The sequence below is a fragment of the Apium graveolens genome, chromosome 10 (genome assembly GCF_009905375.1).
Source record: "Apium graveolens cultivar Ventura chromosome 10, ASM990537v1, whole genome shotgun sequence".
Taxonomy (NCBI): Eukaryota; Viridiplantae; Streptophyta; class Magnoliopsida; order Apiales; family Apiaceae; genus Apium; species Apium graveolens.
The window spans coordinates 54,271,665-54,287,275 of NC_133656.1; the positions used below are offsets into that span (position 1 = coordinate 54,271,665).

At 41.3% G+C, this 15,611-nt stretch overlaps 1 protein-coding gene across 1 annotated transcript; it reads right to left on the reverse strand.

The window, feature by feature from the left end:
• Positions 1-989: 989 nt before the first annotated feature.
• Positions 990-14,383, reverse strand: LOC141690592 (uncharacterized). The gene is made up of 4 exons (XM_074495379.1): positions 14,352-14,383; positions 13,401-13,618; positions 13,034-13,322; positions 990-1,251 (listed from the first exon to the last, which is right to left on the reverse strand). The coding sequence occupies exons 1-4, from the start codon at positions 14,381-14,383 to the stop codon at positions 990-992; spliced, it is 801 nt and encodes a 266-aa protein (XP_074351480.1).
• Between the last annotated feature and the right edge of the window lie 1,228 nt (positions 14,384-15,611).

Below are 15,611 nucleotides of genomic sequence, written 5' to 3' on the forward strand. Positions count from 1 at the left end.
CCTCCTCATCGTCATTAGAAATGACCTCGGGGGTAGGGTCCCTCCGGGCCCTTTTGCCTTTGGTCTTAGCTATGAGCCTCTCCTCTTCCAGCTTCATTCTTTTCTGAATCTTTAGCTCAAGCTTTGCCTCTTCTTCTCTTCATATTTGTTCCCTCATTTCTTCCAACTTCTTCTTTCTGGTTGCTTCTGTCTCTTTCTTACTAGGGTCTTTCTGATTTTTTTTCGCCTTAGCTCCGATTCGGTCGAAGACAGATCTCCTAGATTGTTGAGAGTCCCCTGACTCTTCTTGATCATCGTCTTGCTCATATTCTATCTGAGCCCGGGCTTGCTCCTCTCTGTAGAGCCTGTTTGCTTCAGCTAGTTCGTGGCTTGTTAAATTGGCCATATGATGCTCTGCCACTGGAACATTGGTGTATTTGTATTGATTCAGCTCAATGAGGTTCCTTGCATCCCAGGGCATTACTATCCTTTCCAGGACCGGGGTATGCTATGTCAATAGTTGCTCCTGGAGGGTCTCACGGTCTCCCCCAGGTTCTTGAGCTTGAGAGTGTTCCTGATCCTGGAACTGGGTACTAGCTAAGGGCCTACCTGCCATACTATTTCCTGCTCTTGCCATTACCACAATTGTACAAACAACTGACCAAGATTTGAGGCTAAAAATGTGGATCTAATGTTGCTTTTTTAAAGATAGCAAAAAAATTCCAGAATAACACAAAACAAACTTTCTGGGTTTTGCTAACAATATTACTGAACAAGAACAGCAGGCTCCAAAGCACAAAGACAGTATGCAAACTAAAGTAAATCTGGGTTTTAAAACTATCAAAATTATCAGAGCCAAGGCTTTAAGACTATCAAAACTGTCAAACCTAAAACAATCAAAACTAAAGAACGAGAACGGGCTCACACAAACGTGGATTAAATAAATAGCATTCATATTCAAGAGAGGGTATGGTTGCTTGTGTTCTTACAGGTTTAAGATGTGAACTCTCTTAAGAGTTTGCTGATGAAAGTGAATCCAGGGGCACCGAGACCCAAAGATGGAGCGCCCCTCCATTTAGCGCCAAATGATAACTCCGGTGAGTGGGGAGGCTCCTTCCGACGCCGTGCCTGGACCTTCTGGGTGTGGATGAGGTGTAGTTGCTGTTAGGTATCTGCAAAACAACATCGAAGGGGGTTTTTTTTTTTGCGGCGCCTCCGATGCAAGAATAAGAGTCTGGTTGGGGAAGATGAAGATAAAGAGCATAAGGGTGGCTGTGTGTGTATAATATGTGTGTAAGTGAGTGCTTATAATGAAAATGTGTCTAACCTCTAAACCCTTTATCTTTGGGGGGGTATATAGCCCAAAGGTAGGGTTTAGGGGTTGATACCTCTAGATCAGGGTCGTCGGTTGCTGGAGGCGGAAGACGCCTGACTTTGGTAGATTGCGTACACGTGTCCTGGCGAGGACCACCTTCAGGGTGTCCTAACGGTATGTGTCGCATTTGTCTGATATGTTGGTTGTTGATATCTGTCATTGTCACGTGCCCACGTACCCCTCCTTGGCAGGTTGTGGGGCGTCCATGTGCTTGTAGGGCCCCCCTCGGGTCTACTCTATCTGGGTGATCTTGGGACTGGGATGGATCCAGGTTGGTAGTGAAAGAGATGTGTCCTAAGTCCAATCATGTATGATGATTTAGGAATAACTTTTATGTAATCTATTTTGATTTCATTGATATTAATAAAAGACTTGTTTTGGTTTTATTGCGGGCTTTATCTATTTAAGTGTTTAAATAAGATATACCACAGTTTAGAGTAAAGCTTTTTATGGATTATGATGAGATCATAATAATGAGACCAAAAAGATGATAACTCTAAACTTAAATATTTTATGGTCGTAGGATTACTAACTGGTAATTAGTAATCCGCAAAGATCGGTACATATTATGCTTGCTTCATTATGAAGAATGTCTGTTCTCATAGATATTTGTGTGGTGACACTATAGCTAGTATGTAGGTGCTTATTATAGAATAAGTTCACTGAACATGACTCACACAGCTGAACAACTGATGGAGTTCACTCACGTATCAGCAGTTGTTCACATAGTGATAGTTGTACAAGTATCCTTAGACTTGAAGTCATCATAGTCATCTTGTGTACACTGAACTATGCTTTGGTTTAGTTCTTAGTCTCCAGGGACAATTATAAGGGCTCTACTAGGTATAGGAATTTGTACACGAAGATAGTGTATGATCAATAAAGGATCTACCCCTTCCAGTGAAGGAAGAGAGTGTTCAATGCTGATCCACTTATGCTAGTTCAGGAATCTCTGGCCAGAGTGAATGAAATTAGAAAAGAGTTTCTAATTTACATTAAATAGAACTAAGCATAGTGAATGGGAAAGCAAATAATTAAATAAGATAGGCTTGACACAAGTTCCATTTCTTGTATTTAATCGTGACATTGCAGGGTAGAAGGAATTGATTGTACGGTAACTACTCACTGAATAGGTTCTTGGTATTCTAAGCAGTGAATTCATATCATCCGGATAGTCGCGATATGCTGAGAAGTATCCCTCACGATGTAGAATAAATATGATTAATTTATTAACTAAACATATTTAATGAATTAGAGAATTTATATAAATAATGATAAAATAGTTTTATTATTATTTATTTCTACTACCGGCTTAATATTGAACCTACAGGGTCACACCATAAAAGAGAATGATTTAATGGTGGAGGAATTAATTAATAATGGCTGGTAATTATTTATTTGTGAAATAAATAATTAATTAGCAGATTTAATAATTGATTAAATGAGATTTTATTAATTCTTAATATTATTAATTAAGAATTTAATTTTGGAAATTAAATCAAGTGAGAGAATTATTTTTCTAAAGTGTTTAGAAAAGAGATTAATGATTAAAAGGTGTTTTAATTATTAGTTAATTGGTTAATAAGAATAATCAATTAATGGGTTAATAATAATAATATTTTATGAAAAAATTTCAGCTGAAAATTTTGCCTATAAATATACTATTATAAACCCTATTAGCCTCAACCAAAATAATTAACCCTAATTCTAAAGTAGAACAAGAGGGAGGCAACTAATTCTCTCAACCTCTTCCTGCTCCATCACATTGTACTCTTGGTGGATACCGGTGGAGTACTTCACACTTGAGGAGCAGCTGCTAGGGATTTCCGTTCATCGTTCTTGGATCGCTATTAAAGACCTCCATCTTTCCATTAACGTAAAGCTTCTTAAGGTAAACATACTGAACTACGAATTAAATATTATTTTTCGCATGGATCCTGCGGAGGGTTTCGGTTTTTTTTAAGATTTAAATTTACGTTTTCGTTGCGTTTATGTGCTAAAAACCCTTCAATGGTATCAGAGCTACTTGCGAAAAGTTTTTAATTCATTTATGTGTTTAACTGTTTTCGATATATGAGCATGTACGTGATTCGCCATGATTTGATGTTGATATAATATGCTTATATATGTATGGTTTTGAATATATGATATTCATGTGAGTTGTATAATTATAAGATGATTATGTAATCTGTATATATACTGATATATACATGATTTATGTTTGTTCTAATTATGAGAATCATATTAGATATGGATTCTGAATTGGCTACTGCAGATTTGCTGAAATCTGGGTATGGTGTCCGATTTACGCAAACGAATACCCTATTCCAAAGTTAAATGAGCGTTTGAACAAAACTGATAGCTAATGCTATCAACGACTCGTCTGTAAGGCGTTTGACGCCGTTTACTGCCTGTAAACAGTGATTCTTGTTTTTTTGATTTGATTCTGATTTTTCTGATTTTTGTCATATTTTTTTTATGATTAGATCATGGATAATATGATATGTTAAGATCAGATTATGTGTTTTAACATGCTTTTATGTGTTTTATGAGCAATGTGGATGGTTATGGCCTTTCGACCTTAGTGTAATGGTTTTGGTTTTGGTTTTAAATACGACTTGCATGTCGTTAATCTTTATAATCATAAATCTCGAATGTAACTCGAGTTATTCTTGTAAGTTCATTAGATTAGTTTTACTTTCAATCATGTAATATAATTGAAGACTCAAGAAGGCTATCCAATGGAGGTGATACAAAGAAGAAGACTTATGTAATAAGTAGTTGTATTTATTTCCATCACCATATTAGATTGACCTTGATCTTTATCATGAGCTTGATAAAGATCACATAGGATGGGGCCATAACCAAACACATTTACTTTATTGCACTTTACATTTACTTGTTTATTTAATTTTATATATGAGATATATGCCTATGTTTACCATGCGATGATAGATTTAGGTGAACTTAAATCAATATAAGGCGTGCTCTAGAAAATCTAGAATAGGAATCGCTTCTTGCCTTAACAATAATATTATGAATACAATCATGAGATTATTATGTTTATGAAACATGTAATTAAATATGAATTTTGAATATTGAGAGAAAGGATGATTCTGTCAAAAGCAGATTTCTATCTGTAAGAAAGGGGTATTAAGTGACGCCTCTTGACAATGCTCCCCCCGATCTGGGAATCATCTGATTATCGATTATTAATTTGAAATATTTAATTTAAAAGGAAGAATCTCTTTATAATATGATTATGATTGTAATATAATATAATTCCTCTAAAGTTAAATAATATCAAGTAGTAATTGGCCAATTACACAACGGGCTTGTGTCGGTCATAGCCTTCCAACATGGTAGAAAGTGGTTCTTATTTTTAAATCATTGTCGTTTCGTGCTACAGCCGAGGGCTTTGATTTTGAAATAAGAAATACTTGTCTATTACATAGAGATGTGTACATTGAATTAGAATCTAAAGGTCATTACGTGCTACAGCCGTGGGCCGTTGGAGACTGATTCAATTGTACGAAATGTTGGGTTAGACTTGACTTGGAATATTGAGTTTGTCGTGCTACAACCGTGACTCAATTATTCAAGAGGCTAAAGTTTTATTATGGAATAACATAAGATGTAATTGACAAGAGTTGTCTGCCTATTGAACATCACATGACGTTTCGGGCTACAGCCGAGGTTGTGTGATGGAATGTAGGATCCCTATTCCCACTAGCATTATGAATGCTTAATTTTCACTTAGGGGTTGTATAAATTAGATAAACTAGTGGGAGCCACTTATGAATAAAGACCCGATTCATATAGTGTCTTTAAATGAATTTGAATATTTGCTAAGTGTTGTTATGTGTTCATCATTTACAGATTTACTATATTCGTTATGTCTTCTGCACTATCACTCCAGAGTATATTAGATGCTCACAAGTTGACTGGTCCTAATTTTGCTGACTGCCTTCGAAACTTGAGAAATGTTCTCAAGGTTGAGAAGCTGGAATATGTGCTTGACTCACCTAAGCCTACTGAACCTGCTAGCGATGCACATAATGATGAACATGTTGTGTATCGTAAGTGCATAGATGATGCAAATGTTGCTCAATGCATCATGCTAGCTTCCATGAACATTGAGCTACAGAAGCAACATGAGCATATGGATGCTCACACTATCCTTATGCATCTACAAGAGTTGTATGATGTGGCAGGGAGGACAGCTCGATATGAGATATCGAAGGAACTGTTCGGTTGTAGGATGTCTGAGGGATCATCTGTGAATGACCATGTACTTAAGATGATCAATTTGATTGAATGTCTTTGATAGGGATAAATAAATTATGATAGTATAATTAAATACTGCAAGGTATGGGCTGCTAGGCCCAATAAAAAGATATATGATACTCAGACCGGAAAGGTTAAGCCTGATGGACCAGATCAGGCCTGATGGAATAAAGAAGGCCCAAAAGCCCTGATTATTAATTAATTTCGTAATTAATTAATAAGGGAAAAATCATCTATAGAGAAGAGTCCCGATAAGGATATAAATCCTTATAGATTAGCCTCAAGGGGACCTAAAAGGATAAGGAATCAGTTTCCTACTATCTAGGACTCCAAAGTCCATTCTAATTATGAGACTTGCCCATCAAGTCTCCTACACTAAGTCCAATTCAAGGACTCCTAACATCTATATAAGGGGTCTCACCCCACAGATTAGAACTACGTTTTTTGACTTGATCCTTGGCAATCAGCAAGGTACGTAGGCATCTTGTTAAGGCAGATTGAGTCACGAAATACAAGAACAGTCAAATCGAGCCTTGAAGCTCACGCTCCTTGGTACTAAATACAACAATTATATACACTAGTTTTAATCCATAACATTTGGCGCCGTCTGTGGGAAAACAACAACCATGGCGAGAACACGGAGAACAATTGGAGCTCTAGAGGAAGGAACACCATCAGAGACAACCCAGGTGATTTCGTCCACCGTGGAGGTTCCTCCCCATTCGACTTATGCATCTACTCAGGGGGAAGCCCAGATAGGGGCAACTCAACCTCAGCCACAAGGGACAACTCCCCCAACTATTCAAGGTACGAATCCTCAAGTTCAACAAGTACATATACCTGTGAATTCTCGACCCGTCGGGTATGAATATTCAACTATTGTTACTACTAACCCCCCTTATGGGATGCCCCTTCACCCTGAGGTTGGAGGAAGCGGATATGCTGGGCGAAGCATGAGGGCAGTCGCCCCCCTATATACGAGGTTTGGGTCCTATCCCTGAGGATCGGGAATTTTCTGGTCCTTACACTGAGAGAGACTCCGAATCTTCGGATGATGAAGTGGCCCCGAGAAGGAGGCGTCCTGGAAAAGAGCCAATGGCCGATGGAAGGCAACGCCCCCAAAGCACCCCAGGGGCGAATCCCCAAGAAGTGCAGGAAAGGATCAGGGCTCATGAGGCTGAAATCCAAAGGCTGAGGCGTGATTTGGAGGCTCACTAGGCCACCAGACCCCAGATACCTCCTAGGGGGAGAAATCCTCCTCCTGTCATAGACCTGGATGGTCCGGTACGAAGAAGGGCTGCTGTCCCAAGAACTGATCCAAGCAATCTCCTTCCCCTTGGAGATCCTGATGATCCAACTCCACCCTTCACAGAAGAGATAATGAATGCCCATATCTCAAGGAAATTCAAGATGCCCACTATCAAAGCCTATGATGGCACGGGAGACCCCGCTAATCATGTTAGGACATTCTCTAATGCACTGCTGCTGCAACCCGTGAATGATGCTATAAAGTGTCGGGCCTTCCCTCAAACCCTGTCGGGTATGGCTCAAAGATGGTACAGTCGCCTGCCCCCAAATTCTATTGGATCGTTCAGAGAATTAAGTCAGGCTTTTATTAAGCAATTTATCAGTGGAAGAGTCCATGAGAAAAGTTCAGCATCTCTTATGAGTCTTGTGCAGGGAGCTAAGGAATCCTTGAGAGATTACCTGAATCGTTTCACAAAGGAGGCTTTAAAAGTCCCGGACCTTGATGATAAGGTAGCCATGATAGCACTACAACAAGGAACTAGGGACGAGTTTTTTAAGATGTCCTTGGCCAAACATCCCCCTGAAAGCATGTTGCAGCTCCAAGAGAGGGCATAGAAGTATATCAAGGTTGAAGAAAGTATGAGGAAGACCGTAGTAAGTAATGAGCCCACTGGAGGCAAGAAGCGGAAAACTGATTTAGAATATATTGCAAAGGAAAAATATCCTAGAACCGAACAAAACCCTGATTCAACCCCCAAGAAGGGAGGACCTGGGCAAAAGTTCACTGAATACGCTAAGCTGAGTGCTCCTAGAAGTCAGATTTTGATGGAGATTGAGAAAGATAGAGATATTCGCTGGCCTAAGCCCTTGAAGGCTGATCCCGCCAAGCTAGATAAGAACAAGTATTGCAGGTTTCACAAGGATGTGGGCCATGACAGCGATGAGTGTAGGCAATTGAAAGATGAAATTGAGTTTTTGATTCGAAAAGGAAGGTTGAACAAGTATACTGGAGATGGAGGGGACAGAAATAATAATGGAAGGAAGAACTTTGAAGATCGTAGGAGGGACCAGGACGATCAGGGGCGGAATCCCCAACCTAGAGGACCGATTATAAATGTAATTTTTGGAGGGCCACGATGCCCTCGAGGACCTGTGATAAACAAGATCTTTGGAGGTCCAACTGCTGCAGGATTGTCCAAAAATTCCAGAAAGGCATACACCAGGGAGGTTATGCATATTGTTGGCGAAGCCCCGAAGAGGGCCAGGACAGGAGTAACATTGGCTTTTGATGATTCCGACCTAGAGGGTGTGAAGTTTCCCCATGACGACCCGCTGGTCATAACACCGATAATAGGAAATAGCCCGGTTAAGAGGGTCCTTGTGGATAATGGTGCTTCTGTGGATATCTTGCTTCACGATACCTTTCTAAGGATGGGGTATAACGACTCCCAGTTGACACCAACCGACATGCCGATATATGGATTTGCTGGAGTAGAATGTCCTGTGGAAGGGATAATTAAATTGCCGACCACCATAGGTACGGAGCCAAGGTAAGCAACGCAGATGCTGGATTTCATGGTGGTAAAGGCTAGTTCAACTTATAATGCTATCATGGGGAGAACAGGGATACATGCCTTCAAGGCAGTCCCCTCTTCCTACCATTCAGTCATGAAGTTTCCCACCCGAAACGGGATTGGAGAAGAGAGAGGAGATCAAAAAATGGCTAGAAGCTGTTATGTGGCCTCTTTGAGGGCAGATGGAGTCGGGGGGCAGGTTCTTCCTATTGAAGATATGGATGTCAGAGAAAATGACGAGAAGAGAGGAAAGCCAGTAGAAGATTTGGTTTCGATTCCTTTAGACCCCAAGAATCCTGAGAGGATGACTTTCATTGGAGCCACATTAGAGGAGCCCCTTAGAGGGAAGTTGATGAAATTTTTGCAAGAAAACAGTGATGTGTTCGCATGGTCTGCAGCTGATATGCCAGGCATAGACCCGGAGCTGATTACTCACAAGTTAAACGTGGATCCAAGCCGGAAAACCGTGAAACAAAAGAAAAGAAATTTTGCCCCGGAAAGACAAGAAGCTATAAGACAGGAGGTAGAAAAGCTCTTAGAGGCTGGTTTTATTGAGGAGATTCAATTCCCGGAATGGTTAGCAAACCCGGTAATGGTGAAGAAGGCTAATGGAAAGTGGAGGATGTGTATAGACTTTACTGACCTGAATGATGCATGCCCTAAAGACTGTTTTCCGTTGCTGAGGATTGATACTTTGATTGATGCCACTGCTGGACATGAGATGCTGAGTTTCATGGATGGATTTAGCGGATACAACCAGATCAAAATGCATAAGGATGACATTCCAAAGGTATCATTCATCACTGACTTTGGTGTTTATTGTTATCTTGTTATGGCGTTTGGTCTCAAAAATGCAGGAGCCACCTATCAAAGGTTGGTAAACAAAATTTTTAAGGATCTTATTGGTAAGACTATGGAAGTCTATGTTGATGACATGTTAGTCAAGAGTCTAGTAAAGACTGATCACATAACCCATTTGAGGGAAGTTTTTGAGGTCCTGAGGTACCACAAGATGATGTTGAATCCTACGAAGTGTGCTTTCGGAGTAGGATCTGGAAAATTCTTAGGATTGATGGTCTCAAAAAGGGGAATTGAGGCTAACCCCAATAAAATCAAGGCGCACCTGGACATGGAACCACCAAAAACTATCAAGGATGTTCAGAAGCTCACAGGAAGGGTTGCTGCGCTAGGACGATTCATCTCCAAGTCAGGAGACAAGTGCTTGTCATTCTTCAAGTCACTAAAGAACATCAAAGGCTTTGTATGGAGTGAGGAAAATCAGAAGGCATTTGAAGAGTTAAAGAAGTATATGGGCCAGGCCCCGTTGTTGGCCAAGCCAGTTCTAAATGAAGTTTTATTCTTGTACTTGGCTGTTTCAAAGAGCGCCTTGAGCGCGGTGTTGGTTAAGGAGGAACTGAAAGTCCAGAAACCCGTATACTATGTCCGCAAAATTCTGCATGGTGCTGAGTTGAATTATTCAGCTATTGAGAAATTCGCTTTAGCCTTAGTAATGGCTTCGAGAAAACTGCGTCCTTATTTTCAGGCTCACCAGATTGAGGTGCTAACAAATCAGCCCCTGAGAAATATCATTCACAGTCCCAAGGCAAGTGGGAGATTGATTTAGTGGGCAATAGAGCTGGGAGAGTTCGATCTCAAGTATAAGCCACGTACGGCAATAAAAGCCCAGGCACTAGCTGACTTCGTGGTGGAATGTACCATACCCAACCAAGAAGCCGGGGGGCAGGAAGATGCCGTACCTCAAGACAAGAAAGTCGATGATGGGGGCAAAGAGAAGGATGATAAAGAATATTGGGTTCTCTATTTTGATGGGGCATCAAAAACAAACTCCAGTGGAGCAGGATTGGTTTTGCAAAGCCCTGATGGGTTCTTAATTGAGTATGCTATGAAGCTAGACTTTCCAACCACAAACAATGAGGCAGAGTATGAAGCCCTGATAGCTGGCCTTGGTCTAGCTGGGACACTTAGAGTCAAAAACTTAAAGGTCCGTGGAGACTCGAAGCTGATCATATCCCAGGTAAAGGGAGAATTTGAGGCAAGGGATGATACGATGGCTAAGTATGTCCGCCTAGTAAGGGCTGTGATGACCCAATTTAATGAATGCCATGTTGAACACATTCCAAGGGAAGAAAATGTTAAGGCAGATGCGCTATCAAAGTTCGCTTCGTCTGAGATTGAAGAAAGTTCAGGAAGTGTGTACTTCCGTGTTTTGAAGACACGAAGCATAGATGTTAAGCTAGTGGCTCCCATAGGCTTGGGGACGTCATGGATTGATCCCATCAAGGCTCACATTCAGACCGGTTGGTTGCCAAGCGATGCAACTGAAGCACGGAAGTTAACTGTTCGGGCACTAAGGTACTCTTTGATAGATGGGATTCTTTACAAAAGATCTTTCGTGGTTCCCTACTTGAGGTGTCTCAGGCCCGATGAGGCACGCTTGGCTCTTGAAGAAGTGCATGAAGGTATTTGTGGACAACACTTGGGGGGCAGGGCCTTGGCTCATAAGATAACCCGTTTAGGCTTCTATTGGCCAGAAATGATGGCTGATGCCAAAGAATATGTGAAGAAGTGTGATCGCTATCAGAAGCATGCACCAGTTGTTAGAAAACCCCCCGAGATGCTGACCTCTATCAACTCGCCTATTCCCTTTGCTATGTGGGGGATGGACATTCTAGGGCCTTTCCCTATGGCCACAACACAAAGGAAGTTTCTAATTGTAGCCATTGATTATTTCACCAAGTGGATTGAAGCCAAACCCTTGGCCAAAATCACAACTAAGCAGGTTGCACAATTCCTGTGGGAAAACATTATGTGCCGATATGGAATTCCCCGTATCCTCGTCACTGACAATGGAACACAATTCAACAACGAGGAATTCAAGAAGTATTGTGAAGAAAATGAAATTGAGTTACGGTTCACCTCTGTGGCTCACCCACAAGCTAATGGGCAAGCAGAAGTAGCAAATTGAATAATCCTGGATGGACTAAAGAAGAGGATCGAGAAGTCAAGAAATAATTGGGTGGATGAAATACTTCCAATATTATGGGCCTACAGGACTACCTGTAGAGTCATGACAGGAGCAACTCCCTTCATGTTGGCATATGGGGCAGAAGCAGTAGTTCCAGTAGAGATATCACATTCCTCTCCAAGGATTCAGGCTTTCGATGAGGAAGAAAATGAGGAAGGGCAGAGGTTAGCCCTGGATTTAATCGATGAAGTGCGAGATAAGGCACATGCAAAGATAGTAGAATATCAGAAAAAGGCTTCATTCTACTACAACCTAAGGGTTAAAGAAAGGTTTTTTAAACAAGGCGATCTAGTCTTGAGGAAGATAGAAGCATCTGGTGTAGGACAAAAAGGGAAGCTTGCCCCGAATTGGGAAGGGCCATACAGAGTCAAGAGTGTTCAAGGTAGAGGAACCTACAAGCTAGAGACTATGGATGGTTTTGAAGTCCCGAGAACTTGGCATGCACAAAACCTGAAGGTTTACTATGTGTAGGGCAGCCGGATATGATTCTCACTCGTCAGGATGGCGAGTAGGTTGAAAAGCACCTTGAAGCTTTGCTTGCTTAGGATTTATATGTTTTAGTTTCATTACGAAGTTTATTATTACTTGTGTAAGGGACGAATCCCAGACAATTTTACGAAATTCATGAGTTCTTCAAAGTATGTTTGTGGCCTAATAAATAAAAATCAAATGCATGGATGCAAGCATAGAAGGTGATAAATGAAATAAATCTGATAGATATTACAAAAGTTCGATAAATAAAGTCTCGAAAATAGGATAAAAAAAACAACAAGCCACGCAGGGCTGAAAAAGCTCTAAGGAGCTGAAGTACCCTCGGCATCCATATCATCGTCCTCTCCGCTCTCGCTGGATGTCTCTGTCGTCTCGGAGGAGGAGGAAGAGCTGTCGTCATCAGCAGGTCTGAAAGAAGACTCGGGAGGAGGAAGGAGTGGATCCTGAGGAACATGACCCGAGACAACTACTCGGGTACGAAACCTCTGCAGCAAAGCCTCGTCATCAGGGCAGACATAGTCCGCCGGGTTAATATCAGGACCAGCCTCGTTCACGATCCCAAGGGCCGTGTCCCAACCAGTCCTAAAAAACCCGGGAAAGACTGAATCATCCCTAATCCTCATGGATTGGACAAATTCCTCCGAGTCCAGATAGTTGTCTATAGCTTTATCCTTCTCCGCCCGAAGTACCACCAGCTCGGCGTTAGACTCTCCGAGTTCTTCCTCCTTGCGCTTGAGCTTCTTCTCCAGGGTAGCATACTTCTTCTGTTGCCTCCTGAGGGCATTATCCGCCTTATCAGAAGCCCGCTTCCATGACTCAGCTTGCCTCACAGCGCCTTGAAAGTAGGCGTTAGACTGAAACAAAGCAATTAACAAAGTATAAGGCAAGAAAATGCTATAAGAACGAAAGATAAGTTCAAAAAAGAGAAGGCATACCGAAGCTAGAGACTGAGCTCCCATGAGCTTAATCCTCTCAAGATCAGGGGTGGCCACCACATCAGTAAAGTCCATGGGAGTCACGCTATGGTAGGACCAATCCCATGCATGCTTCGTGGATCCAACCACGGTGTCCCCTCGGCGAAATCCCCAGAGAGGCTGGAAGGCGCCTGTAGCAGCAGCAGCAGTAGGGGCAGCAGTAGTGATAGGAGCACTATGGCCCCCAACTCCTTCAGTTGAAGCCTCCCCTATAGGCTCTTTGTGCTTTTTCAAAAAGCTAGGCTCCGTGGCCTTTCCCCGGGTGTCTAGGCCTGCGAGCCGAGCTTTCTTCATCCTAGCTGTCTCCTCAACCAGAGGAACATTGTCCTCGTTAATCTCCTTAGCAGCTGAAACAAAGCAAAGGACAAAATAAGTGATTTAATAATGCATGAAATGAAATAAAGTTGAGAAGGGAAGAAAAATACCCTGTTGAGAAACAGAGGATAGTCCCACATGAATCAGGGAAAACTCCTCTAAGAGAGTCCAGCTGGTGGTAGTGCCATCATCCTGAGTAAGCCCATTATAAATAATAGTTTCTTCAGGAGTTAAGTGAATGGATTTGAGGCTACCATCACTGACCTTCCCGAAGGAAGATCGAAAAAGTGTGCCCCAGTCACCATTCTCCCAACGTAACCCAACGAAACTATTCCTCCAATTTTGATTATTATCAGGAATAGAGGCGTTGTTAAAGATATGTTTGCTTTTGGGCCTTTGCTTGACATAGACCCAACCACAGATACTGGAAGAACTATTATAACACTGAAAGACCTTCCTAAAAACAGCTACAGAAAGAGGAAAGCCCTCCCTAAGACAGCAGACCATAAAACATAGAATGTTCCTCCAGGCGTTTGGAGGAAGCTGACACGGGTTGATTTGTAAATCAGCCAAAAGATGAGGAATAAAAGGATGGAAAGGAAACCTAAGCCCAGCATTAAGGGCATCTGTGTAAATGAAGAGAGTGTCGGGTCTCCAGTGGCAAGTACGGTCACCACCAGAGACTGGAACTAATCTAAGAGGAGGAAGGACGTTATAACGAGCATTTAGTTTATTGAAATCTATGTTGTGCCAAGTATTACAATGATTAAAAGAGTCGAGATGTGTAGTGGAGGGATATTCATCCCCCCTAGTGTTAATCATATCAATTAAAGACATGTACGAAGAACGGATCTCGATATCCTTACCTCGTTTTGAAGCCGAGGCTATCTTGGCCGCCCTCTCGGAACTCTTATCAGCCATTTAGTAAAGCTGGAAAAGGCTTGGAGAGCTAAAGGAGGGGATTTGAGAGAGGAGAAGGTTAGAAGGTTTGAGATGAAAGGAAGAGTGAAGAGTCAAGAGTGTGAAGTGAATGCACACTCCCCCCACCTATATATAGGCACCTGAAAGCTAAATTGGGCCTCAAAAAGCCCATTTGGGCCCAAAAATGGAAGAATCTGGAATGTTCCAGATTATTTTAGAAAAATCTTAGAAAATTATGGAAAAATCTGGAATGATATAAGAAATTCCAGAATGTTCTGGAAGTCAGGCTTAAGAGTCCAAGCCCAACCCAAGTTTGAATGGGCTTTGGATATTAAAGCATGATAAAAAATATATAGAGAAGGCCCAGTCCAAGAAAGCCCAGAAAGAGGGCCCAATTAGTTGACAAACAAAGCCCAGATTTAAGAAATGGGCCCTGGATGAAGACCCATTAAGAGGGTGGCCCAAGAAATCCAGGCCCAAATCAAGGACCCAAAAGAGTCCAGCCCAGACGCATGGCCCAACTTCAAGGTAAAAAGATATAAAAATAATTGTTCCTGACCCATTCGACCAGAAAACGTGAGGAAATCTTGGTCGAATAACTTGAGGTCAAAACCCTGTCGATCAAGGCTGAAAACTAAGCATAAATCGACCAGAATTTAAACTCATTCGACTAGAAATCAAATGAAAATCCTGGTCGAAACAATCCTGCTCGAAATTGCTTCGACCAAGGCAAGAAAGATGGCTAATTCGGTCAAAAAACATGAAATCCTGACCGAAATGAAATCCTGGTCGAAAAATTCTGCTCGAAATATAAAAAAAACAAAAAAAAAACAAAAAGAGGGAAAAATCCTGGCCGAAATTCGACCAGGATTCCTGATCAAAACCATCCTACCCGAAATCCTGTCGACCAGGGCAATATGAAGGTTAATTCGACCAGGATCCTGGTCGAATGGATTCCTGGTCGAAATCTGTATAAAGAAAAAAAAAGAGAGAAAATGAAGAAAAAAGAAGAAAAAGGGAGGGAAAAATTCCTGGAAAATTACAGAAAAATAAGGAAATTCCTTAAATAATTTCTGAAAAATACTAATATTTTCAGGAATAAGGAATAAATCCAGAAAATAAAGGATAAATCCCAGAAAATTAGGGAAAAATCCAGAAATTAAGGATAAATCCCAGAAAATTAGGGAAAATCCAGAAATTAAGGATAAATCCCAGAAAATTAGGGAAAAATCCAGAAATTAAGGATAAATCCCAGGAAATTAGGGAAAAATCCAGAAATTAAGGATAAATCCTAGAAAATTAAGGATAAATCCCAGGAAATTAAGGATAAATCCAGAAAATTAGGGAAAAATCCAGAAATTAAGGATAAATCCCAGGAAATTAGGGAAAAATCCAGAAAA